The sequence below is a fragment of the Myxine glutinosa genome, chromosome 1, assembly GCF_964187855.1.
Source record: "Myxine glutinosa chromosome 1, kmMyxGlut1.1, whole genome shotgun sequence".
Lineage (NCBI taxonomy): Eukaryota > Metazoa > Chordata > Myxini > Myxiniformes > Myxinidae > Myxine > Myxine glutinosa.
In genome coordinates this window covers 375,107,585-375,134,750 of record NC_136261.1, presented here as the reverse complement: position 1 = coordinate 375,134,750, position 27,166 = coordinate 375,107,585, and the positions used below count along the sequence as shown (strand labels likewise).

Sequence of the window (27,166 nt, the reverse complement as noted above, 5' to 3'; positions counted from 1 at the left end):
CGATCGAGTGGAAAACACGGTGAATGACGAGAGGAGGGAGACTTTGTACTCCTGCACTTCCACCGCGTGAGGGGTTTCGAGCAGCGCGCTGACGTCACCGGTGACCGTGGCAAGCCATGTGGTGACGTCACCGGCGACCGCACGAGTGGGGAGTCGCAAGCAGCGCTGTCGATTCTTTAGCAGGACAAATAAAAATTAATAAGAATAAATATTTCATGGCGATGGGGGCAATAAGCGTTCGCGAAATGACGCAATAAACCAGAGATTCATCATCACGTTCGAGATAAACATGGTTGATCGCAGATATATTAAAACGCACACTCTGGCCGCGCCGTCCCGTTCCTCACAATGCCAGGGCGGCCTCCGAGCTCACAGAGCCCCTCACCCCTCACTCCTCCGCGCCCAACCCCAAACCCCGCCCGTTCAGCCGTTTAAAAGCGTCTCCAGGTATCGCGCGCATTCATTTGGCCGCGTGTGGCTCGCGCGCGCGCGTGGAACGCCCCCTTCCCGTCGGAGCGCGTGTTCGCGCGCTCTTCGCGCGCGTCATAAATCCAGGCCCCGCCCCCGGACAGCCGCTCGTGGGAGCCTCGTCCCAGAACTGCCCAGAACCGGCGAATCATCCCACCGGAGAAGCTGCGAGAGAGCCCGTGAGTACCTCGATTCCCTCCGCGTTGCCATCCCGTCTCCAGTGCGTCGGTGTCGATTCCCGGGGATCGGAGCATTGCAAATGGTACGAGACTATACACCGCTTTATTCGAACCACCTTTATTTCGCGGACCGGTTCGTATTTAGTGAATGAAAGGCTTCCGCACAAGCTTGTATTTTTTTCACACCACCCGTGTGTATTGTGCGTACCGTCACCCGAACTCGTACCTGCATCCTAGATTACCACGCTGCAAATTAAATAAATACGCGCGGTCTGCATTCTTTGCGATAGTAAATTAAATAAATAATCAAGCGCGCTGACCTTTGGACGTCTCAGGTCAATTGCCGCTCCTGCCTCTGGAATCGGCTGTTTGCTGACCTCGCAAAACTTAGCGCAGGTAGTAAATTCTTGGCAAACCCGCCGAACGGAGCTCTTGGTATTGTTTGGCGAAATCCAAGCCTCGGGACTTTGAGCCTTTTATTGTTTTCCTTTCTACCTGAAATCGACACTGCTACGGTTCGTTCCGGGCTGGTTCCAGTAAAACAGCTGACTGTCGCGAACCGTGCGGTGTATAGGCACGAAGCGCGCGCACGCGGAGACGCGCCGTTCGCGTCTCCTGACAGCGGGAACGCAGCGGGGTGCGGAGCCTTTAATGAGCATAATTTGCCTGATTTTGTCACGACGAGCCAAAGAAAACAACAACCTGCGATATTGTAGCCACGTGATCATGCACTTTTTTTTTCGTTTTCAGTTCGATACGTCGTCGCAACTCTTTAGCTGTCTCATGTCTCTTATTCACCAGCACTCTAATTTAACAAACTTGCACAAATATTACTACCTTTCATCCAAATTCACGGGTATATCATCTGATCTGACCTCACTGGGCCAGCACGGCGGTAATATAGACCAGGGTTTGTCCTCCATCCTATCCACCAGGTCAAGGAGAGTTCAGATATGGACCTGGGTCTCATCAATCGGTTCAGTCGGTCTGCATGCAGGTAATTTGATTCATGATGTCACATATTGTAAGGCTGGCGTGCTCCGCAATGCACCCCCTCCTCTCCAGGCGATTGTGCAATTAAATAAATAAATAAATATTTTTTGAAAAATAAATAAATCAATCAATCAAAATCCAATTTTCTATTTTTTCCCATGTTTACTTGTCACTCTTCCCATCAAGCACACTCTTTGACACTCCGAGCATATCGCCCGACGATTCACTCCTGCCACGTTTGAGCTCGGAACTCTACGCAAGTGACCCCCGTCCCTATGTCTGTCTCCAGCGTCTGACCTCTGCTCACCTCTTAGCCTTTCCAAAGCCAAAGATGTACTTTACCACGTCGGCAAGTTGGTGTGCACATCTATAAATATAATCTGCCGGCTCTACGAAACTTTGTCTCTACCGTTCTAGATCTGCTTTTTATCTACCACTACTTTTTAATGAGACCAGAAACTTTACTGGAGATAAAACACGTTAATTAATCGTTCTTTCTGCCTAATAAGGTCCACGATTTGCTGCCAGTTTCCAAAGCCCCCTTTCTTTCCAACCTCAAACAAGGTGGAAAGAAGCGAGCGGCATTTTATTATTACCTCCGCCACCAAAGGTGGATGGAGGTTGTGTTTTCACTTGCTGTCTGTTTGTCCGTTTGTTTGTTTGTGAACAAAATATCTCAAAAAGTTGTCGACGGATTCGGGCGACATTTGGTAGAGATGTAGAGTATGTCACAAGGATGAAATGGTTAGATTTTGGTGAAGATCCGGATTCGGCTACTCGAATTTTTAAAGTGATTCTTCACCATTGGGGGATAGGGCCAAAAACGATACATAGCAGGATATCTCAAAAAGTTGTCGACGGATTCGGGCGACATTTGGTAGAGATGTAGAGTATGTCACAAGGATGAAATGGTTAGATATTGGTGAAGATCCGGATTCGGCTACTCGAATTTTTAAGTGATTCTTCACCATTGGGACATAGGGCCAAAAACGATACATTGCAGGATATCTCAAAAAGTTGTCGACGGATTTGGACGAAACTTGGTGGAGAGGTTGTGTTTGTGACAAGAACAAACAGATTCGATTTTGGTGAAGATCTGAATATGGATTCGGATGTGAGAATTATTTAATTTTTTAAGTGATTCTTCACCATTTGGAGATAGGGCCAAAAATAATACATCGCAGAATATCTCAAAATGTTGTGGACGGATTTCGACGAAACATGTTGGACCGGTTGGGTGTCTGACAAGGAAGAATCGTTTCAATTTTGGTGAAGATCTGGATTCGGCTACTCAAATTTTTAAAGTGATTCTTCACCTTTGGGAGATAGGGCCAAAAACTATACATTGCTGGATATCTCAAAAGTTGTGGACGGATTTGGACGAAACTTGGTGGACAGGTTGGGTGTCTGACACATGCGATTCGATTCGATTTTGGTGAAGATCTGAAAATGGATTCGGATATGAGAATTATTTAATTTGTATGTGATTCTTCACCATTGGGAGATCGGGCCAAAAACGATACATAGCAGGATATCTCAAAAAGTTGTGGAAGGATTTGGCCGAAACTTGGTGGACCGGTTGGGTGTCTGACAACGACAAATAGATTCGATTTTGGTGAAGATCTGAATATGGATTCGGATATGAGAATTATTTAATTTTTAAGTGATTCTTCACCATTGAGTGATATGGCCAACCAGTCTAGCTATTTCTAGTTTTTTATGTATTTATTTATTTTGAATGAGACATGTAACCATAAGTGATATCAATTATGTACCAACGTGGGTTTTGAAAGCCTCTTGCAACATCTGGTAGAAACAATAACATTGCCTGTGGCTCGTGGAGCACAGCAATAATATACTTCTCCCGAAACTGCGGCCCGTCGTCGGCTGCGCCAGGAGGTGCAGGGCGAGCGTTTGGCCTGCAGATGGGCCAAGATGCGCCGTAAACAGACGTCCGCGTGCCCTGGCGCAAGGAGAGCACTTGCAGTTTGAAATATCGTTCATTTGAAGATCCTTGGATCCGAACGAGATGCTGATGGTGGACGGGCCAGTGGAGCTGCTTGCTCAATTCTATCCCTGGCAAGATTGCTCTCCCCATCCATCTGTCATTTAAGACCGTATCGATTTTCATTGCATTCAATCTGCTCTGCACGAAGTAAAACGACGCAGGTGGAGAGAGAGCAGGTCGTAATATACTGATTTTGATTCCGATGTGCCATATTCTGTTACAGCGGTGCTGCCGAAGCTGTTTCTTGGCAAGTGATATGCTGGGTGGTTTGCCGTTGCCTTCGCAGCAGTAGTTACGGCAGGAATTTTGGAATATTTGGCCATGTTTCCGGAAATAGCTCACCTACTCTTCGCAAAGTACATTGGGATCCACCAACTAATGGCTCAGAGGCCACCCTGTTAGCCCGGGCAAAATTCGAGTTTTTGGTAAAAAAAATTAAATAACGTTGTTATTAAGGACCCCTCTGGACCAACATCATGGAGGATGGAAGGCATTTCATGGAGCTAACAAGACCATAAACCTGTCGATGGCAAAGCAAAGCACGTTAGAAAACATTGGCTGATGCATAAACCATCCTCTGGAGGATCCTTGGAGTTGAAGCTTCGGGTACACCCGCCTGCGGTCTTGCCGTAATGAGCTTGCTCCGGCGGCCCTGCTGTTTTTCATTTGATGACATTTTGCCTGTTGGGGATTTTGTGGTATGAATCACGTGTAGGGTCCTCTGTTCTGTTTGTGTAGCGAATCCTGTGCAGTGGGACAGCAGTACGTTGATAATGGAGCATGCGCCCTGCCGAAGTGAGTAATGGCGGTGGGTGAGCAGTTTGGCAGGAGGACTCTCATGCTGGATTCATTTGTAGTGCTCGTTTCAAACTAGGCAAATGATGGGCTAGCCAAGTGGGGTCTCAACTGAGTACATCCTACCGTGGGCCCGCAAGGAAAGTGTCACGGTGAACGCAAGATGTGATTCCGTGGGACCGAGTTCAGTCTTCTCTGTTCTTCACAAATCACTTCCTTTGCCCATCCCCTATATCCTTTGCTGCTACACCCTTTGCCATTCAGCTCCTCCATGAGCCAAGACCTTTGTATAAAAAAACAGCCAATTAAAAATCTTGCGAATAACAACATGGGACCCCTTAAAACTGTGCAATAACAATAAGCTCATTCTCACCGTGACCAACCACAACTCATCAAATCCGAGCAGAAAGCCATAAAGTTTCACAGCCGAGTTCAACCCAAGCATGACTCTTCAGGTTCTTGAGTTTTTGTGGGAGCACGAACATCAATGCTGTAGATCTCAGGATGTGGGCGGAGCACAGCACGTGCTGTTTGTTTATAGGGTGACACCCACAAGCCAGAGAACTTATAATTTCCAATTCCGTTACCGGCTCCATCCTAGAAACCAGTTTGAGGGCAAGCTCCATTGTCTTGGGTCACGTGACCCGCCATGAACAGAACGACGCTGCACTGGCCGACTTTTATTCATGAATATTTTTGTTCAATAAATTTTCTGCCGGTTTTTTTTCCCCCTGGGATATTGAGTTGCATCAGTATGTGAAATCTCAGCTTTCAAGCCCACCTAGAAGTTACTAAACATTTATATCAATTAGTGAGTCAGGTGGCCGGTTTAGATTGCAGATCAGCTTTGAATGAAGAAGAAAATCTTTTTGGATTATGACGGGAGTATCAAAGGAACGTCAAACTCTTCAAGAGGCTTGAGGATTCGGTTTTTCCGTCATAATTTCTCCTCTCTTTGTGCCATTGCAAATTCCTGTTCATCCACGTCTTTTGCCTGTTGGCTTTGAAAGGTGTGAAAGTGTTTTGTTTCTGTTTTGATCGCGCTCGGAGTTTTTGCTGTACATCACCTTCCTGTCAATGTCCAACCTCCTCCCCCAACTTCCACCTCCCTTCCATCCTTGCTCCATTGAATTTCCTGTATCCACAAGCTATTCATTCCCCAACCTCATGTTGCTATTCTCACCTTCCACCGTTTCCTTCCCTCATTTTGCACTCTTTTCCTGGCCGTTCAGCATCCGGCCACCTCTTAGCCCTGCCGATGGTATGAATATATAACAACCCTTCCAGCCGTGACAGATCATGACCGATAACTTCAGTTAATGGGAAGAAAGGAAGCTATGGGAAATGAGACGCACAAAACAAATTGTCCTGCTTTTAACATTTCCTATGCATTTCCTGCCTCCTCTCCTCCCCCAAGGCCGTGAGGCACAAGGACTTCGCCATGAGGTGCGGGACCGCGCTCTGCTTTCTCCTGGTCCTGCCCCTTGCCCTGGAGGCCTCCATGGAAGCACAACAGTCCGCATCCAAGCCCCGAGCACATCTTTCCTACAAAAGTGAGTCCCTCGGCGTGCCGTGGTTCCGAGCGCCCTCAAACCGTACCATTTGCTCCTTCTCAGCACTTCTGGTCCAAGTGCCGTAACACTTCTGGTACATCTCCCAAACACGACTGCCTTGAGAAGCTGCAAAACAGAACGGCACATAGTAAATCAATAACGAACTTGACTAACACTTAAAAGAATGCAGGGCCTCGCGTGACAGATTCCAGCATGAAGGACTGCTGGAAACTTCAGGATTCTTTAACACTCCCAAGCAATTCCGAGTGGTCATTGGAACCTTTCCTTCCAGCGAAATGGCAACAGTTTTGAGAATCTGTCAAAAGTGATGTTGTGGGGTTTTTTTTTTCCTCCTTCAATGCTCCTGGGGAGTGTTGCGGGGGCCATGTGGCATGATATTCCTGCTGGGGGCTCAGAAGATTTTGCAGCATTTTGTTTCTCGAGGAATCTAGCCCTTGGGCGCAAGACCATCTGTGGCCTGGTGACCAGCTGTGTCGGTATTTTGAGGGAAAAAAAAAATGGAATTAAAAAAATCCTTTTCGCAACCGAGCAGATGTTGTCTGATTGCAACAGATGACGAATCGAATGGTCTATAATTCTTAACAGATTCGCTGAATGGTCTTCCTCACGGTGTTTGTAGGATCGTCGAGTGATACGTAATGAAACCGCAGCGCCTCATTCCTCTGGAATCGAGCCGTGCCAGAGGAAACCGCATATTGACCGTTTCGATTTGCCGCACCGATAGGCAGTTGCCTCGAAGGAACAAAGTGCGAATGACGACACTTTATACATTTACAGGATGAGGAGGACCACCGGAGGGTCGAGGGACAGTTCATCCAATGGTTGATCCATTGCTAAGGGCCTCAAGAAGTCAACTTTGCTCCACATTTTGCATAACTAGATTTTTCTAAACAAAGCGAGCACCTGACATTCACGGTGAGGGTTTGTACAACCTGTGCTTTGTCAACTCGGGTAGATATGATTGTCAACTCAGGTAGTCTTCTCCCCGGAGCACGGTGGGCTTTGGAATGTGTAACCGCTTGTGGGAGCGACTGAATCAAGGAAGCAAACCCCCATTGGCCTGGTCAAGGCTGCACGTGTGCCGTTGTGTTCCTTCCCTAATTGCTTTACCGATGCGAGCGGTATTTGCTTCCAGGTGTGTTTGGCCCATCTGTTTTCCCATGGGAGGCAAGGTGTAGAGGACAGATGGAGACGCATTCCTGTTGTAGTAGTTTGAAGGGGGAAATATGTACTTGGGACATGCCTATCTCATCTTCCTCTTCACCGAGGTCCTGAGCATGTTTGTCCTCAAAGTTGTCCATCTTGCATGCTTTTCAATGTGCATTTTGAAACTGTTGTTGCTTTGTTTCCAGAAATAGTTCCCAGCAACTTACACAACAGCATAGCAACCAGATTATTTTGCATCGAGATAAGAACAAATGCTTTACTGTCGTTTTTGCACCGATATAATATCTACTGGTTAATTTGACTGCTTCTATCGCCGGACACGGTGCAATGTACCTTTGTCTATTCTGCAGCCCTCCAGGCTACGCTCGGTGCTGTCAAGGTAATGGGGAGAGTGCAGCCATAATCACTCCGTACCTCCAGGCAGCGCAACCAGAGGAACGCCACCACGTAGGGCCCCATTCTTTGTAAACGAAGCCAATTTTGTTTAAACCTTCAGGAGTTCCTCCCTTGTGTTTCTTTGGAGATTTAACTTCCCCATATACCTGCTTTCCATTTCCTCGTTGAACCGGCAGGGTGCTGTTCTGGTTTGGGGGGACAGGGGAGCGGGACGGTGGGGGTGTGACCGAATGGAGTCGGGCTTAGAAATCTGCATCCTAATGCTGCCATCCAACAGAGGCGAATGATGTTGCACCTTTTATTAGGTAGTATTGTCAGTATTTTCACTCCAAGCACGGCAGGATGCTGAAGGCTGACGCAGCTTTGTGTTCCCCGCCGTGCTGTCGGGTGGAAAGGTTGCAGCCGACATGGGGCGAACAATAATTGCCTCGGATAATCTCTGTGAAGGACTGGGACCACATTTGCTCTCCGCGTTTGCAAATGAGGTTTTCTTGCAGGTTTTCCCCTCGCTCGTGTACCCCGTGCCCACGAGGACTGCGAGCGATGGAAGAACCTCGCTCGCTGTAAGGAATAAAATACATTTCGAGTGGTTATAACACTTTTCATACTTGTGTGGCTTTTCGTTTCCCCTGAACTGAAAACAATCTTTCCCTATGAGGGCGAGGAATTGCCCTCAGTCGAACAAATGCGACACTAATTGAGGCAGTTTTCTTCCCTTGCCTGTCTCTAACCAAAGTTCTATACCTAAGAGGTGGAATGATGACCCTGCAACTGAATCCTCACGTGTTCTGAACTTTCCTGCATTCAAACTGAGCCGAAAGGGTTTTGTATGCAAGCTACAGATTCTTGAAGCACAGCTCAAGGAGATGAACAATCCATCTTCACCATTTTTGAGCTGGTTGTCCTACACTTGCTCATGGAAGCTGAAAGAAAAAAGAAAGATCTGATTTCCTGTTGGGGGATTCCTGTGGCCATACGTTAGCGGTTCGAAGCTAAATGTCGAGTTGTATTTCACAAAAGGTTAGTAATTGGAGTCTAACGCTCTGGGCCAAGTCGACATCCCAGCCCAGTTAGGATTTGTGGTGAAACGCCCCTCGCAAATATCACTTCTTTTGAGTCGGATATAAATCTATGATTCTACTCTTGTGTGGATTATTTTTTTCTGATTTACTTTTGTCTCTGCATAAGCTCGATCTGGAGCCACCAACACATCCTCCATTAGCAAATCTGCACTGGAGTCGTGTTACCATCTTTTTGTAACGCGCAAGTTTATTTATTAATTTTTTTAGGTGTGACCTTGGAGTGGGGTGGATGAAACGTCATTTTTGAACCACTTATACGAGATTGATTGTTTTTCGTGAAGATGCTCCAATTTTTTTGTGTCGACACAGTTTACCATTTTTGCGCCGCACGCATAATTAGTAGGCCACTTCCTGTTTGAAAGCGAACGGAGTCCGTTTGATTGCGCATGCTTCCGAGCATCAAGAGAAGCCAATAGCTATTTCCAAGATGAGGTCTTTTTAAGATTGGTTCCTACCTCCATCCTGTTGAGATGCATCAGATTTATGAAAATTTCTGTTTTTTCCTTTGGGTAGCTGCAGAGAACGCACATTGTGATTATTTCTTGTTTTGCCAGTTTGACCTAAGAATCAGAACTATCGACCCCATTGGTGCCCAAAATTGGGACCGTAATGAACAATGATGGCAAAAGGGAATTGCCTTAAGAGGACATTGTCTTCCTGTTGTAGGGGTTTCTTGATTCCATGGTAATTAATCCTCTGAACTAATGGTTAGCTTATTCAGCCTCCCTCGAAAAAACTGCAATTGTACAAGCGAGAAAAGGCACGGGCACAGTGTTTCTCACCGACCCGCCGATATCGATCGACGGGCATTTGGCAGGGTGTCTTTCTGGCTAGGCCGCGCGGCATGAGGAGGTGCAACAGATAAGCGAGCATGAGTGCGCAACTTCAATGCACATGAAAGGGCCGGTTTAGATTGCAGATCTGCTTTGAGTGAAGAAGAAAAAAAATATTCTCAACTTCAAAGCATCACGTCACCGCAGTGGTGTCAAAATATCGGTGAATTCAAACCAATACAACAATCAACAGGTTTTTTGAGGGCTTTATTGTTACCGCGTCACTGTTTCATAGTTTGCTGATAAACCACGCGAGCCTTCTCGGCTTCTGACCAGCGATCCTTCTCGGCTTCTGACCAGCGATCCTTCTCGGCTTCTGACCAGCGATCCTTCTCGGCTTCTGACCAGGAAACGTACGGTGTGTTGAGTTGAGGGTGCCAGGTAATTATCGCTGGGTAGCTCATGTTATTGTGGCAACGCCGTATGGTTCACATGTGCGTGACAATTTGGTTATCTAACGATGGGTGGCACCACCTCATGCGTCACCTCGCGTGTACGGTTTGGCTCAATGCGACCGGGTGTGATCTCCAGTTCCAGAGCGTTATCTCATTGGATGCTTTGGCCGATGATAGGCTACACTGCTTGTTGTGGCCTGGGCTCTCTGCAGGGGAGTTTCAGAAGAAGTTGGGAGTGGGATCGAGAAGGGGCTTGAGCGAGGGATTGGGGGTTGGGGTGGTCAGTCAGTGTTAGACAGTGAGAGGTGGGAGGCGTAATCGGATCAGTTTGCTGTCGGCAAGGCCTGTGGCCAGGAGTTGTCACATTTAAGCTCAGGGTTCTGTCTGTTTGAGTCATAAATCCAGCATGTCGGGGAGGCTAGCAGCGAAAATTATAGTCGAGAAGGGTTTCGTGTTCATGAAGCACGTACGTGTGGTGGGGATGAAGGTGGGGGAAAAGTCTTGCTGTCAAAGCTGGTGTGAATATTCGGCGCTTGTGGGAAAAAAGTCACAATATATGGGAAAGAAAGATGAATGGTGCTTTCCCTGTGCATCATTTCTGATGACTATCCTTGTTCCGACTGCATTCACTTCGGGTCAGCCTGCTGGCACAATGATCGATCAAAAATATTTTGACATTTTGGAGCCTTTAAACCTGGATTTTAATTGATAAAGGGCAATTCCGGCACATGATTGTTGTTGTTTGTTGGATGAAAAGTATGGCCCAGATGTATACACCCTCGCTCTAAGCTGTTCACATCCAGACTGGGTTTGAATCCAGACCCAGCTATAAACTGTCATCCTGGTGTTTCACAGGCAGTGTGATTCATCAATGTGTGTGCCGTCCCTCAGATGGACGTTACACTGGGCATCCAATCGGCTGGCATTAGTTTGTGGACGTTAAAGATCCCAAGGTGTCCTTCATAAAGAGTAGGTGAGCCACCATAGGCACCCTGAACAAATGACCAATTCCTGCCCTAACTACTGCTGGAAAGGCAAAGGCAAACCACAGAGGATAGGTAACCTGTGCCAATAAACTACTTTGGCAGCAATGCTGTAACAGAGTGTGGTATGTCGGATCAGATCAGAGTATCCAAAGTCTCATCTCGTGGAAGAGCTAGGACGAACAGAACGGATCAGAATATCAAACTAACATGAACATAGTGGAAGTGGAGGGTGGGGGGCGTGGGGGGAGGGGCAGGGGGAAGGGCATACTATACTGTCTAGATAGAATGTCACTGATCCACACTTACAATCCTCTGCAATTACATGGAGGCCTTGAATTCTTTCTTTGAAACCTCGATATAGCATACAGCGAAGCTTGTGCAAAGTGGGTCAAATGCTCCGCACAGCTAGGAAAAGTGGCCCCGACCAAACTGCTTCAAGCGAGCCTCGGAGGGGTGACAGAACTCCGGCTCAAAATTGTCCGAATCACTCAGACCTCACAGTCGGGACGTTTCGCGATCAGATGACGCGAGCGCGGTTTCGCTCAGGGGATTTGAGCTGCCAAAGGGCGGCGGTTCTGAGCTCAGGAGATTGGGAGTAAAATCTCTAGGGCTGGGTGGAGTCGCACTCACCGAGGGAAAGTTGTGCCTTTGTGAGAAGGACAATGTGAGGCGCTCTCGGGTTATCTCCATTGATGTTCCGATAGGATAGGGCAGGAGAAAGAAATGGAAAGGCCGGGGAAAATAATCTCCTGTTAGAATGGAGCGATCACAGGGTAGAGTTTGGCAAATTTTATTTTATTTCTTTTGTTTATTCTTTTCTTTTCTTTTTAACATTCCTCGTTGCCTGCGGATGCGGAAAACTGTTTTGAGTGAGAATGGTGCGCTTCTCTTTCTCTTCCTACCCCCTTTCTTGATGGTACGTTGAGCATTTCAAAGCATGCTTGCCATATGTCGTTGGCCTCGTGTGCTGAGGGTATCATCTGCTTTTCTCAAACAAACACGCCTAATGGCCAGGAAATCCTTATTGCTTCATCGCAGGTAGGGCACAGTCACGAGAATCAACCGCAGCCTGCGTCCATGAAGGGTCACCTTGCACACGCGTACATTAGTGATGGGACTTTTCTCATAAACTTGCCAAAAATTTAGCCCCTATCTACCAAGCCACCCACTACTCCACAATCAATATTTACAATTGATTTACGAAAAGGATATCCTTTCTTATTCTCTCATTATGTAGAGTGGGGACCTCTTGTTGCGTAGCCGGACTTGCGTTGCCGAATGTGGTTGGATCACGCTGGACGTGATCATGCATTCCAACATCCTGCTGATCATGAACCCGCTCTGAGGTCTGAATCCTTGCCAGGGCCTTGGCGTATTACACAATGCCGCGTTGTGCTCCATGCATAGGAAACGTGTAGCGAGCAAGCATTGGGAATTGCGCACATTCTTATTTCTCGTCAATGGCGGATGCCCTGAAAAGCCCCGACAAATCTTGACTTTTTATTGTTATTATTTTTGTTGTATGCAAGTTCGAGGCTCGTGTAAGAGCTAACATTAATGACAAAAATAAATAAATAACGGACACATAAGACGAAATAAAGGGAGTGGGAGACAAGATGGGGAGAAAGGGGGAAGCACACAAGTACAACATTTGAGAGCAGGGACATCGGGAGATCTGTGGGAGATAGAGGGCTTGGGGGGGGGGAGGCATGGGAAGGAGGTGGGTGTGGGAGAGGTAAAAAAAAAACACATGGACACTGCTCGGACTTCCAGGAAAGAAGTCGGTAGGTACTGAGACTTTGATAAAATGTGTCCTTGCATTGCACAACTTTGAGGTACTGAGAAATTCTGATTTGCTATGAAGCTTTTTTTTTTACCTGAAAACATTACCCTTACTCTTTTTCTTTCACTTACTTTTGGAATGACAACTATGACTTTTTTAATGGGCCCAATTATTCCAACCTTCTTGTGGGGTCGGCCACGGAAGGTTTTGTTTTCCCCAAGTCCTCCGTGACCTGGCTGGCCAGGCCTGATGTTCGACTGAAGGTGATTTTGGCATGGATTTGTACTTTGTTCATGGTGATAACTCGCCTACTGTACTCTTGATGAAGGACACCATGGGATCTTTAACCTCCCCCAACTAGTATCCCTCCAAGGGATGGCTTCACATCCATTCTAGGGATGGCATGCTTTCTGACGCAACGCTCTGCCCGTGAAACACCAAACTGACGGTTTATAGTTGAGACGGAAATCAAACCCACGCATCACATCTCAATGCCAAATGTGCTACACTATTCTTTTGGGACTTTAGAACAATAATACGCACACCATGTATAAACGAAACACACACGCACAGTAATTGGAGTCCATGATGAAGAAAAGGGTAGTGGCTTGGGAGAGCCACTGTCCTTGTGTGGGAAATGGCTCACATCCTGAGGCCTGGGAGACAGGATGAGCGCAAGGCCTCACCCTTAGCGTATCGCCCATGAGTTCACGCCAGTCACTGCTCTCTTCCGTGAGAACCACTTTACGAGTTCAGGGAAACACACAAGTTCACATCCAATGCCCAGTTGACGCTGCCAAACACTCCAGCACAATCTTCGCTTTGTTCTAGAAAATAATATGAATTATATCATAAAATCAATTAAATTGATTTGTTCCTTCGGAGGCTTGGAGGTGTCTTAAGGATCTGCCCAAGCGAATGGTTCATGTGGTTCTGAGCATGGAAGAATGCATGGAGGCAAGACAATCAAGCACTGACTCACTGAGCATGAAGGCATCATTTCGTAACCACAATACATGCTCGAAGGGATAAGAATATTTAATAGTATATATTTTCTGAGGATGTTTATCGTTTCCAAGCACGTCCATGATAGGATGGTGCAGATTTAGCGCAGTTACCCGTGAGCTGTGGTTTCTAGGTTTGATTCCCGAACGGAATATAAACTGTCAGACTGGTGCTTCACTGGCAGGTGAAGCAGGGTTAAAGCAGGTGAAGCAGGGCAGGTGAAGCAGGGTGAAGCAGGTTTATATTCAGCAGGGTTAAAGATCCCACCTTATCTTACTATAATTCACCAAATGTCCGTCTGTCTGTCCGTTCCCAGGTACCGCAAAAACGACTGATCCGATCGCAACGATATTTTGTGTGGGTAATTCTGAGACCCCCTGGAGTAAAATAGGCTATATTGTTTTTCCAATTTTTCCAATTTTCCAATTTTACAGTTTTTCCAAACACGATGGAATAATATTTACCGATATGAACAGTGATGTGGCTTTCATTGAGATTTCACAAATACTGTTTAGATTTTGATGACAATTATGAACCTGCCGTGAATGCGGAAGTGGACAGATGACGGCAATGCGCGGGTTTGATAATATCCAAATACAACCGTCATTCAATCGTAATGTCAAATCGTTAAACGTTAATCGTGTTAATCGTTTTTTTAAAGTATCAATTGATGATTGGAATTGAGTGAATACAATTACGATTTTGAATTCGTAATTGTATTCACCCAACCGTAGGAACTTCACATCAGGATTTAAATATTTGTTGTCACGATTTAAATATTAAATATTTGTCACGAATGTTGTTAAAAGTTTATTTTTTATATTAATGTTATTTAATTTGTGATTGGAGTTATGCTGTTTGGAATGAAAAAAGAGATATCGAGTTCAAGTGAATGACGAAATGCCGTGACGGTTTTACGTTCTAAACATGAAATTTGCGGATCCCCATATGCAGATTCGCCATTGACTTGAAATGGAACACACATACCTGTTTGTATGCGAACGGGTACGTTTTTCATGGAAGTCCTTCACGAACTTGCTGTCCATGTCTGACGTGCGATTGAAGGTGCTATAGGAATGTGGAATTTATTGGTTTCATGCTTTAGCATTCACCGTATCTGCATTGTCTGTTTGCTTCTGGCCTCCCACGCGTGCGTTGCACGGGTATCTCACTAGTATCATAAATACAAGACTTTCTTCAGATGGATGGTAACCTGAGGAGTCCAATCTACCAGCATTAGTTGGCGGTTGTCTAATGACAAATAGTAGGTGGGCTATGACTGACAGAGCAGAACCTATACGGGGCACCGCATCAGTGGCACGGCCATGCTCCCGAGCAATGATGCAAAGCAGCAGCCATGCATTGCCCACTGGAGAAGATTGCTTTTTGGAGCTGAGATGGGGGGGACAACACAGAGGATGGTGGGTGTTTTCCATGACTGAAGATTTATATTCAGCTGCGGTGTACTTCATTAGATGGTGCTGCCGTACTTGCACCGCGAGATAATGATTCGAGCCCAGCCAGTGACAAAATGAAAAGAGATTTAAAAGTGCCTTTTTCATCATTCATGAATCTTTCATGCAATGCTCACAAGCCTGCACTTGAATGATACGGTGAAGGATTTATCAGAAGTCCGTTGTGATGATGTCCCGCAGGCAGGGATTTGGACTATTCATCAAAACGCTTTCATCTGATTGGAACTCCTGCTTTGACCAGAGACCATTGGTAATGCCTGATCTACTTTCGGCTCGTAGAAGAGCTTGTCCGTAAATCTCATGCATAATTATGACGTTGGGACGTGTCGGTGTACCTTTACATGAACCTACAAGGACATGAGGCAGTAGACAAATTAACATGGAGTCTGGGATTTTAAAAACATCTATGTTTCAGCATCATCATGGAAATGCTCAGATGGGAATGTCATTGCAAGGCAAACCCATTTTTTTTTGCAGTTTGCCATGTAATCTCAACCCATTTGTCTTTAGATGGCGATTGTATGTGTTTGTGTTGTTTAATATACTTGACCCCAACGATGCGCCAAACTTGACAACGTACCTCCAAAATTAAAATGGAAAAACGTCTACAAGAGTTATTTAATAAATTCCTCGTGTTCTCCAACCTCACCTCCTGATTGCTGATCTGGCATTATGTGGTGATTACATATTTTTCCTTTATTCGGTGTAAGAAACGTGTGCTTTAAAAATGCTTAGCAACGATAATTCAAAATGCTCTCAGAACAAGATACACACAATAGTTTGATTCAAAGATACGCCAACATGTCTGATTAGGTATTAGTGATAGATTTATAAATATATTCTGTGGTGCTGACAGAGTGCTCACGCAAGCCTAGCTACCAATCAACGTTGCAGATCTCCGGATGTGGGCGGAGCACAGAACGTCCTGTTTGTTTATAGGGTGACGCACAAAAGCCGGAGAACTTATAATTTCAATTCCGTTTCCGGCTCCATCCGAGAAACCAATTTGAGTGCAAGCTCCATTGTCTTGGGTCATGTGACCCACCATGAACAGAGCGAGGCTGCACTGGCCGACATTTATTCATGAATATTTTTGTTGAAGAAATTTTCTGCCGGTTTTTTTAATTTTCCTGGGATATTGGCTTTGAGATGCATCAGTATGTGAAATCTCAGCTTTCAAGCCCACCTAGAAGGTACTAAACATATATATATATATATATATATATATATATATATATATATATATATATATATATATATATATATATATACGAGCCGAAAGCACCCGGCGTTGCCCGGGTACTTTTGAATGAACTTACTACAATAATTCAGCTTTTACTCGCGGCCGTAGAAGATTGACTACTATAATGCAGTTCAGCTTTTATTGCGTAATGGGCCCAGCCCGGCCGAGGCAGCCTCAACCAGCCTCGCCACCTCGCCAATAACCTGCCCGGGGCCCGTCCCGACATTTTTAGTTCTTTTTGAATGAATTTACTTCTATAATTCAGCTTTTACTCATGGCTGTAGAAGATTGACTACTATAATTCAGCTATGCTTTTAATTTCGAAATGGACCCAGCCCGGCCGAGGCGGCCTCGACCGGCCTCAACAGCGAGCCTATAACCTTTCCGGGGCCCGTCCCGACATTTTTTGTATCAGAGGTTTCCTCCTATCTTTCACCTATCTATCTACAGGAGATTAGCGCGTGCAGTCAAACAAACAAACAAACAAACAAAAACTTTCTTTTATATATAAATACATACATTATATATATATAATATATATATAATATATATACATATATATATATATATATATATATATATATATATATATATATATATATATATATATATATATATATATATATTATATATACAGACTTGGCATTTAATATGGAATTTTTTTTTTTCTTGACGGGTTTACTTTCTTAACTCAGTATATCAATCTGGTGAGTTTCTTTTACACTTTGGTGATTTATTTGTTAAAAGAACCACGTCACTGATTGTCTGTCGCAGCAAGAGGTCAACAACAGGATAATATCACAGGTGGCATGGCAAAATGTAAGGACAGGTACATTTGACGATTGGCCTCACAATCGTGTATATAAGGGTTGTTGCGTTATGTATTAGTGGAAAACAACTGCTGCACATCTACAAAAGTTATTGCCGCGTCCTCTGGAGATGGTCCGTCAACTCGACAATGCTGTTTGCCATGGAGTGGTGGCTTTACGAAATTCTGGCATGACACAGTGTGCTATTGCTCGGCAGTATGGCATCACTCAATGTCAGGTGTCAAAGATCCTGAAACGAAATGCTCAGAGGGGTGTCCCTACTCCAATACCGAGGCCAGGACGTCCCCGCAGAACCACAAGGAGAGATGATTGCCAGCTGCACCGGTTAGTCCGCAATGGCCGTACCAAGTCAGCTAATCGGCTTTGGGCTGAGTGGCAGGAACTGACAAATGTGCTTGTATCCAGAAGGCTAGTCAACCAACGACTGGTTCAAACAGGCTATCGTGCCAGGCGTCCCCTGAGAAAGCCACGCCTGACCAGACAACACCACCAGTGCCGATTGCAGTGGGCCAGAGAGCACCGTCAATGGCAGCCAGGACACTGGAATCACGTGATCTTCAGTGACGAGTCTAGATTTCTGGTCTATCGTCAAGATGGCCATGTCCGAGTGCACAGACAAGTGCATGAAGCCTACAACGAAGATTGTATTGTGCCAAGAGGCCAAGCTGGAGGTGGTGGGGTGACCGTTTGGGCTGCTTTTCATGCAGGGGGCAAAACTGACCTGGTTGTTCTGAATGGAAACCTGAACCAGTTCAAGTACAGGGCCATTCTGGAAGAAACATTGCTTCCATTTGTTCGTGCAGCCTTTCGAGGAAACTTTGTCTTCCAAGATGACAATACACGGCCTCGTCGTGCTCGCATGATCCAACACTTTCTTTCTGACCGTGGTGTCGAGCATATAGAGTGGCCTGCCATGTCCCCGGATATGAATCCGATAGAGAACTTGTGGGCAGAATTAACGCGTCAAATCGACACCTTGGACCAGCAGCCGACCTCTGTGCTTGAATTGCAGCAGGCTATTTTCACTGCATGGCAAGCGATTCCTGTCCAAAGCTTGGCAAATCTCGTGAACCGCATGCCTCGACGTGTACGTGCTCTCCTGAATGCTTGTGGGGGGTACATGAAGTACTGAACTGTAATTTTACTGTCCGTAATCCCAGTCATAATTTAACTTTTGTTTTTGTTGAAATTTTTTTTGGCTAATGTGGAAAATAAAGAGATACTTCTGGAGAACGTACAGAAGTTTAACACAGTACTGTCCGTGAATTGAGTTCGATATCAGTTTACATCACTTTCAAGGATCAATTTATTTACTTCAAAATGTGAAATGTGGTTTTTGTTTCTTTTAAAGGTCACATTAACAAAATCTAGAATAATTTCAACATAATTCTAATGAACTTTTGGTTCTAAGTCATCTTGAAAAGTAAGTTCACCCTCACAAAAAAAATATTCCATATTAAATGCCAAGTCTGTATATAGAAAGAGCTTTATATAAAAGAATATTTATAAATAAATTTGGATTTGAGATCAAAAGATGAATATGAGGCAAGAGTACAGAAGGTCAGATTTTATTTCTTGGTATTTATATGCATATATATATTTTACCATTGTAGAACAATAGTACTTTTTATGTTCAGTCCCCACATTTTAGGTAAGCACAAGTATTGGACAGTTTGTGACGGTGACTGTTTAAAAAGTTAATCATGCGTGTTTGTTGTTTATAATATTTTTTAAATATTTCTGGTCGGCCATGATGAGCGAAATGCCACGATGAGCTATTTATGCACGATAACACGGCCTTGGTCCAAGGTGGGCAAGCTTCTTGGGGAGGGGGGGGGGGGGGGATGAAGTTGCTGCAACCTACGTCGTGTGACCCTTAGTCTTCCTTTCAAGTTTTGTTGAGATTGGACAAGTAACAACCGAATGTATTGCGGTCAGACAGACAGATACCAAATTGCGTATTTTAGTAAGACAGATAATAGACATTTGTGTATTGAAAGACAAAAAAGATTTTGGGGTCCCTTGTACAATTGTATCTTATTCCGAGAACATTTTCAATACCACAAGTAAATGCAGTCATCACTGCAAAAAAATAGGTTATGAAAGCTGATTTTTTTTCAACAATCGATCAATTGAATTGGAAGTAAATTGCAACCATTGTTTATGATCGATATGAAAAATGAGTTTCCAAAGGTGGTATATATTTTCTGACATCAATTGTTACCTCCACCACCACGGTGGCTGGAGGATAGGTTTTCACCCCTGTCTGTCTTTTTCTTTGTCTGTTTGTGAACAAAATATCTCAAAAGGTTGTGGACAGGTTCGGACGAAATTTGGCTGGGAGGTAGCGTATGTGACAAGGATGAAATGATTAGATTTTGGTGAAGATCCGAATTCGGATCCGGCTAGTAGAATTTTTAAAGTTATTCTTCACCATTGGGAGATCGGGCCAAAAACGGTACATAGCAGGATATCTCAAAAAGTTATGGATGGATTTGGATGAAACTGTGTGGACAGGTTGGGTGTTTGACAAGGACGATTCGATTCGTTGTTGGTGAAGATCTGAATATGGATTCGGATATGAGAGTTATTTAATTTTTTAAGTGATTCTCACCATTGAGTGATAGGGCTAAAACCGACATATCGCAGGATATCTCAAATAGTTGTGGACTGATTTGGACGAAACTTGGTGGACAGGTTGGGTGTGCGACAAGGAAGAATCGATTCAATTTTGGTGAAGATCTGGATCCGGATCCGGCTAGTAGAAGTTTTAAAGTGATTCTTCACCATTGCGAGATAGAACCAAAAACGATATACTGCAGGATATCTCAAAAATAGCAGGATATCTTCTCCATGCACCTCCTGGGAAAACCACATTTCAAATCTGGCCTCTAAAGCCAGTCGCCGACTGCGCATCCTCCGTCGTGCAAAGTCCTTCCTTGGCACACCTGAGCTTCTCACCACATACAAGGCTTTCATCCGCAGCTCAATGGAATACTGCTCTCCTCTCTGGGCTGGTGCTCCTGCCTCACACCTAGCTCGTCTTCACGCTGTTGAAACCAAAGCATTCAGAATCATTGGAATCTCCCGCGATGAAGCTAACTCCAAGGGCCTCTCACTCACTCACCGCAGGCAGGTTGGTGGTCTTTCCATCTTCTACCGACTCCTCTCTGGCCTTGCCCCCCCAGCTCTCTCTGGGCTCTGTCCCGCAAATATTCCTACAGGTCGCACAAGATCTGCCTGCAACCCTCTTATGGTCAAACTGCCAAAATCAAGGCTCTCTGCTAACCTTCACTCTTTCATTCCCTTTTTCACCCGCCTCTGGAACAAACTCCCTCACTCTCTTCAATCCCACTCCACCCTCCAGGTCTTTAAAACTGCTGTTCACCACCATCTCTTATCTTCCCCCATCCAAAACCTTGATCTTTTCTACCCCGCTAATTTCACCCCAATTCCACTTTTTTGAAATACCAACTTCTGTCCTGGAAGTCCTTGGTGTCCTTGTGTTTTATACTTCTCCCTCCACCCCCCCCCCCTTCCCACGCCTCCTCCCCCCTAGCCCTCTCCCTTCCACACATCTCTCTGCTCTCAAATGTTGTGTTTGTGTGCTTCCCCTTCTCTCCCCATCTTGTTTTCCGCTCCCTCTTTTTGTGTGTTTTGTTTGTCTGGTTGATTTGTTTGTGAAGTAAATGTTAGCTCTTTCACGAGCCTCGATTCAGTATACAAAACAAAACAAAACAAACAAAAAAAAAGTTATGGACGGATGATTTTGATTAAATCTTATTCTGTATTGTGATTTTCTGGTCTACTCTGGGATACAAAACGTAAACTGTTCGTGCCGTCCTCGTTTACTCTCGTTTGCACGTCCACAGTATGTTTGGTTTTGCCAGTTATTATGCCCGTCCTACAGTAAGTAATCTTAGGCTCATGGTGGAGTCTCCATATATATCACGTGCAGGACAAAGACATTAGTAGACATCACTTGAATGCATTGTGACGTGAATTTAATTGTCGACCATGGACAAACACACGTGCATGTGATTTGAACCCGAGTTCCCTACATCATTTGCCAGATGGTCACGTGATGGCATTTCAATTGTCCCATACATGAGATTTCCCCAAATTGCCCAATTATCTGTTGTCCTACATAAGATGGTTCTATGAACGGGACATCAACAATTTATTTTTCAGGTAATGAGTGCATACATTCAATAGGTGTTTTTTATCTTCTCCATGCACCTGCACAAAGTGCTGTTGCAAAGAAAGTGTTGCACAAGTGTTTGTTATTTGCATGTAATGTACGCATTGGCCATTCGGGACAACTAAACGAGGCAACGGAGACAGCTGGGGAAAAGGTGTTAGATTTGTAAGGATAATTTTGGCCGCGAGAGCTCGGTCCCAGCCGAGCTCTAGCCATGCGCTCGATGATTGTCCCTGTGATTGTCCTTTGAAAGTGTTTGTAAAATCGACTCTTAAAGCTTTTGCTGCCTCTTCCCAAAATACACCTTCGTGCCGTTATTGAGGGGCGTGGGGGGCGGTGCCTGTGAAATCTTGGGGGATGAAATTCCATTACCGTTCGAGCTATCTTTCCCCGATCCCATCTGGAAATGGTGACCACGGTAGTGATGTTCAGATGTTTTCTTCTTTGCGGAATCCCTCCTTAGAGCGCATCGCGTGTGGCTGCCTGGAGGTTGTGCGGCGTCGGAGATACGCTCACAATTCAAGAATCGGCTTGGAATCGCAGTTCAAATTTGACCAAGGTGCTGACTCACAGACCGGGTCCACATCTTGCCTTGGTCTTTGAGCTCAAGCATACCATTATTTATTTGGCTTCCAAGCTCATTGGGTGATGCACACGAGCCAGACCATTATAGCTGGAAGCTTATTGCTCTTCCTGGGATTGGTATTATTTTATGTTGGCCAAATTTTGTTGTTCCTATCTCAAGGAGATGCTAGGCCGATAAGCTGTAAACTTCAGGAGGTTGCTCCCAGTCATAAGATCGAGTGCATCAATCCTGAAATGAATTCGAAAAGTGGTGGCCATTTTTAACTTTAAAATTTTTTTTCAATAAAATTTCAAATATCTTCTCCAAAACCATTTAACTGATTGATACCTAACTTCTGATGCATCATTGGTGGCCCAAACTGGAGTTTGGGAAGAAGAAGAAGAATCTCTAATTAATTAAGTGCCAGATAAGGCTAATCAAATTTGACCATTTTATGTTGTCAGGAAGTTGACAGCCTTTGATGAAGGAAACTGGTACAGATTGGTTGTAGACTATAAGGATTGTGATTTGAACACTTATCAGCACATCCCTTGAACCATTACTTCGCAACGAGGAACCGCAGGGCGCACGCAGTCCACAATCAACCCCCTTCTGGTGAAATACCCAAAATCCAGAATCACTACTCACCGCTACTCATTCGTTCCTCTTTTTTCCACCTGTGGACCAACTTCGACATTCTCTTCAATCTCATTATTCCCTCAAAAAGTTCAAGACAACTGTTCCATAATCTCTGATCATACCCCATCCAAAACCATGCTCTTTTCTATCCCCATTAACCTCCAGCCTCCTTCTCATTAAACCCAACCCCACCTCCTTCAAAATTTCCAGTTTTTCCTTCCTGAGAGTTTTCTCCTGTATCCATCTTCTCCACCCAATTATTTGTCCAAGTTTCCCTCTATTTTGTCCTTAAACCCTCCTGTTGGCGTCCCCTCCCTCTCTCTACTGTTCCTTGTATTATGTTGTGTCATGATGCATTCAGTGTCCTAGCTCTTCCAAGAGCCGTGTCTTTGTATCCAAAAAATAAATAAATAACATTCATCTCCATAGCAACCGAGACACTCATGCATGCCTATTTCAAAAATGCTAAATTTAAAGGTGTCTCATATTTCCTTATTTCAACTCGAGGTGTTGCTGATCGTGGGCCTTGATAGTTGCTAACAACTCGAGTTGTTTATTATTATGACTTCGATACGCGCCAGTCACCCTTTGAGATGCAGCTAAATGTGGCGGATAAGTTTTATTGTGAATTCATAATGGGACATTAATAAGACTGTGCCGAACCGTTCTGTTTCTGGATTCAGGGGAAATTAAGCGAGATTTAAATGGACAGTGTACAGCCAGATGTCCACCCAGGCGTCACATCACACCTGCAATTAATTAATTAACAACCAAAGACCACTTTGCTATTTCAATCCTCCCTGTGAATGTCGCTTTTCAACAGAGGCCATCTAATTATTTACAGTCAAATAATTGGCATTCTAGTTTCTCATTTGTCTAACGAATGAGCACAATTTTCTTCAGACTGTGAAGAACCTGTGCACTGAGGAGCAATCAAATAAGGCTACAGTGTTGGTGAGTCATTGTGACGTCATCACTGCTGTGAACCTCACTTGTGTTCAAAGGACTTAAAACTAGGACAATGCCAAAATAAGCCTGAAGATTTGTCCATCATACTAAAGTACGCCATTTAGTGTCTGTCTGTCTGATGAATTTTTGACGCCAATACATTCCGTCGTTACTTATCCAATCTCAACCGAACTTGACAGGATGACGAAGGGTTACATAATGAAGGTTGTAGCGCATTAATTTGCCCCCCTCCCCAAGGGAGTTTTCTCCCCCGAGCAGGTTTTCCCCTCCATTGCCGTCAATGGCGTTGCGTGTTGAGGTGTATAGCAATTTTAAATTAGCTTTATCGTGGCGTTTGTCCAAAGAAGAAGATTTATTGTTGCGTTTTTCCAAAGACGGTTTTAATAACAAAATTAATGATAATCGCATATTGTTAATGTTATTAGAAAACAATATTAATACTAATAATGTCCCACTTCCATAAGGCGTTTTTCCTGCAGTGATAACGTGTATAAATAGCTTATAGTTATAATGGCGTTTTCGTGGGAGCAACGGCTTCTACAGGAAGTAAAAATATTATAAACCACAAACACGTATGCTTAGCTTTTTAAACAGTCGCTAATGCTCTTTATAACACTAAATGAAGAAATTTGGAGGAATCCCGACATCCGTGATGTAAGGTTTACTTACAGAACTGAGCGAAGATCTACTGTACTCTATATAACCCACAAATGTTGGGTTAATAACATGGCCCTTTCTGCCAGTACCGTAGTATTTTTCGTAGTGAACTTTTGAAACTCGCTCCTGCTGTTTGATACGAAACTGAAAGGGAGGAAGACCGGGGTGTGCTCATTTACCAATCAGCTAGCTAGCGCTTGCCAAGCCAGCCGTTCCTTAACGGTTTTGAATGGAGTGCTTGCTTGAATGCTTAAACCACTTGGCGATCTCTTCACAACAAACTTGGTAAATGAGCACACCCAATGTTCTTGAGACCCGACCATAGATCGACTGTAATCTATATACCCCAAAGAGGAATGACCCTCCCTTCCACTCCCATAAATCAGCGGTTGTACTAGTTGTATACAAATGTCCCAATTCGGGTAACATGCATTATTGCTTCCTGATTGATGTGCAGGTTTCACTTACCGAATATGGATAATAAGCTCCTCTCTGAGTCTTGGATTACTCCGATGAAAAGGAAAAGTTGTTTACCGGGCTGAGATGTGGAATGAGTGAATACAGATATCTTTGAATTTTGTGTGTGTGTTTTATGTATGCATGTCTTCTTCTTGCTCTTCTTTTATTTGCAGCAGATAGCTGCAAGGAGCCTCATTTGCTGGGGGTGAGGCTGTGTCGTTGATTCAGCGCCCCCTGTAGGTTATAGCAGGAATTGTAATGTTGCTCGGTACCGGCGATAACTCGCCTAATCTTGGCGGAGGACACCGTGAGGTCTTTAACGTCCACCCACAAATGTTGACAGACGGGACGCGAAGTCTATCTTTAAAGAGGAAGGAAGGGGAAAGTGAGGGTGAAACAGAAAAGGAACAAACCAACGGACAACTAACAAGGAAAAAGAGGAGGAGGAGGAGAAGGAGGGGGCGGAGGGGGGGGGGGAATCACAGTAACCCAGAAAATGGAGACCTTGGAAATGGGGTAATTTGGGGTAGAGGAGATCATTAGTACTGGTGGGGATGAACAGCTGTCCTGGAGTTATGGATGGAAGAATTGGACAAAACAGACTGGGGAAGTTGTTTCCACTGGTAAAATAAAAGGTCAAATGATCGGTGGTGAACAGTGGCCCTGGACTTTGGGCTTTTAACAAGAAGAGGGTTTTTGGCAGACCGTGTGGGCCCTGCAGAAACTGGGATGGACAGCGCCAAGAGACGGCAGAGGGCACAAGACAAATAAGGAGGCTGTAGAATACAGAGAGGCCACCAACCTGTCTGCAATGTGAGACATGACTCGACACTCAGCTTCATCAAGGGTGATCACAATTATTTTGAGGGCCTTGCATTCCACGACATCAAGCTGAGCGAGGTGCGAGGCAGGTGCACCAGCCCAAAGGGGAGAGCAGTACTTCATCAATCTGCGGATGAAGGCCTTTTAGATTGTCAAAACTTAAGATTGGCCAAATAAACACCTTGTACGATGGAGGATGCCCAGTTGGTGGCTGGCTTTGGAGGCCATCTTGGAAATATGTTATGCCCAAGAAAGATCATGGCTGTAGTAAGGCTCAAAATCACTCGATTTATGCTCCTTGACTGGCTACCTGGTACTCCAGGGCCCTCGCTCTCCTTTCCTGCAATCCTGGTTCATATATCCCCTGCATGCTCGGTAGCTAAACCTGTTAGTGTTTTTGTTTTGTCAAGATTGATCTTCCAACTCCATCAGATGTTTTTAGACGTTTGCCAGTGTCATTCTCACTTTATATCACATGCATGACAGACGGCCTGAAAGAGGCATCCATGTTTGTTTAATGGTGTGGGTAAAAAATTCCACTGTGGGCCCTCGGTTGTTTTTTGGGGGTTTTGGGGGGGGGTGGGGGGGGGGTTCACTTCCCTTTATCTCGTACGTCACGTTCTCCAGGCCGCACACAACCCTTGTCCGTCTCGGATTGCTTGTACTTGGAGCGACTGCGAAGCAATCAAACACGGACCGTGTCTGGTCAATCCGTCAGCATTGGCTCGGACACCACCATTATAGGTCTTTCTGCGAAAGGGAAGATGTTTTTACCCGTGCGGACGAACAACCAATTTGACTGGAACCCTCGGAAACCTGTGTAAGAGTCCATCTACTTATTACGTATGTAGGGAGGACAATAGAGTTGTGTGTGCATGGTGAGCATTTGGGGTTTGGGAAGAAGGGTTTGAGAGGAGATGGAATTTGAAGGATGGAAGGGGAAAGGGTGGTGTGGAGGAGTTTTTTTTTTTTTTTTTTTTTGTATACTGAATCGAGGCTCGTGAAAGAGCTAACATTTATTTCACAAACAAATCAACCAGACAAACAAAATATACAAAAAGATGGAGTGGAAGACAAGATGGGGAGAGAAGGGGAAGCACACAACCACAACATTTGAGAGCAGGGAGAAGTGTGGGAAGGAGAGGGCTTGGGAGGAGGAGGCGTGGGAAGGGGGGGGGGGAAGAGGTGTGTGGCAGCATATGGAGGTTGGGGGTCAAAATTCCACCCATATTTGGGTATTTAATAAATATATATTCCTAAATTGTATCCACAATAGGCCGAGTAAGTGCTGTGATATCAAAAAGAAAAGATTGCGAGTTGGAATTTTTACAAGTGTGTCAGATTGTAGAGAAAATGAAATAATGGGATGCGGGAATGAGAGTCGGGGATAAGGGGAGTGATAAGTCAGGTTTGTGAGGGGGAGCGGGAGGGATGGCCGATGGTTGGTGGGGAGTAAAGGGGGGGTGTAGAGAAGGCAGAAACCTCATTCCTCCGAAATCTTTCCCAATTAAGCCCTGCAGTAAAATCATTTGCCCTTTCCGGGCATTCACTAGTGAAGTTCCAGGTGTGAGTTCCCAACCCAACAAACTCAGCCTGAAATCCTGGAGGAAAATGGGATGCAGGTTGACATTCCCCCCCACTC

At 44.9% G+C, this 27,166-nt stretch overlaps 1 protein-coding gene across 2 annotated transcripts in view; it reads left to right on the top strand.

The window, feature by feature from the left end:
* Positions 1 to 484: 484 nt before the first annotated feature.
* Positions 485 to 27,166, top strand: part of LOC137415573 (semaphorin-3F) — a 199,538-nt gene continuing 172,856 nt past the window's right edge. The window contains exons 1-2 of one of the 2 annotated variants that reach the window (XM_068101184.2): positions 485 to 647; positions 5,861 to 5,996. In XM_068101184.2, coding sequence (XP_067957285.1) covers positions 5,885 to 5,996 — 112 coding nt within the window. In that variant the 5' untranslated portion in view covers positions 485 to 647; positions 5,861 to 5,884. Of the gene's footprint in view, positions 731 to 5,860; positions 5,997 to 27,166 lie in introns of both variants that reach the window. The other variant, XM_068101177.2, reaches the window with a different exon arrangement.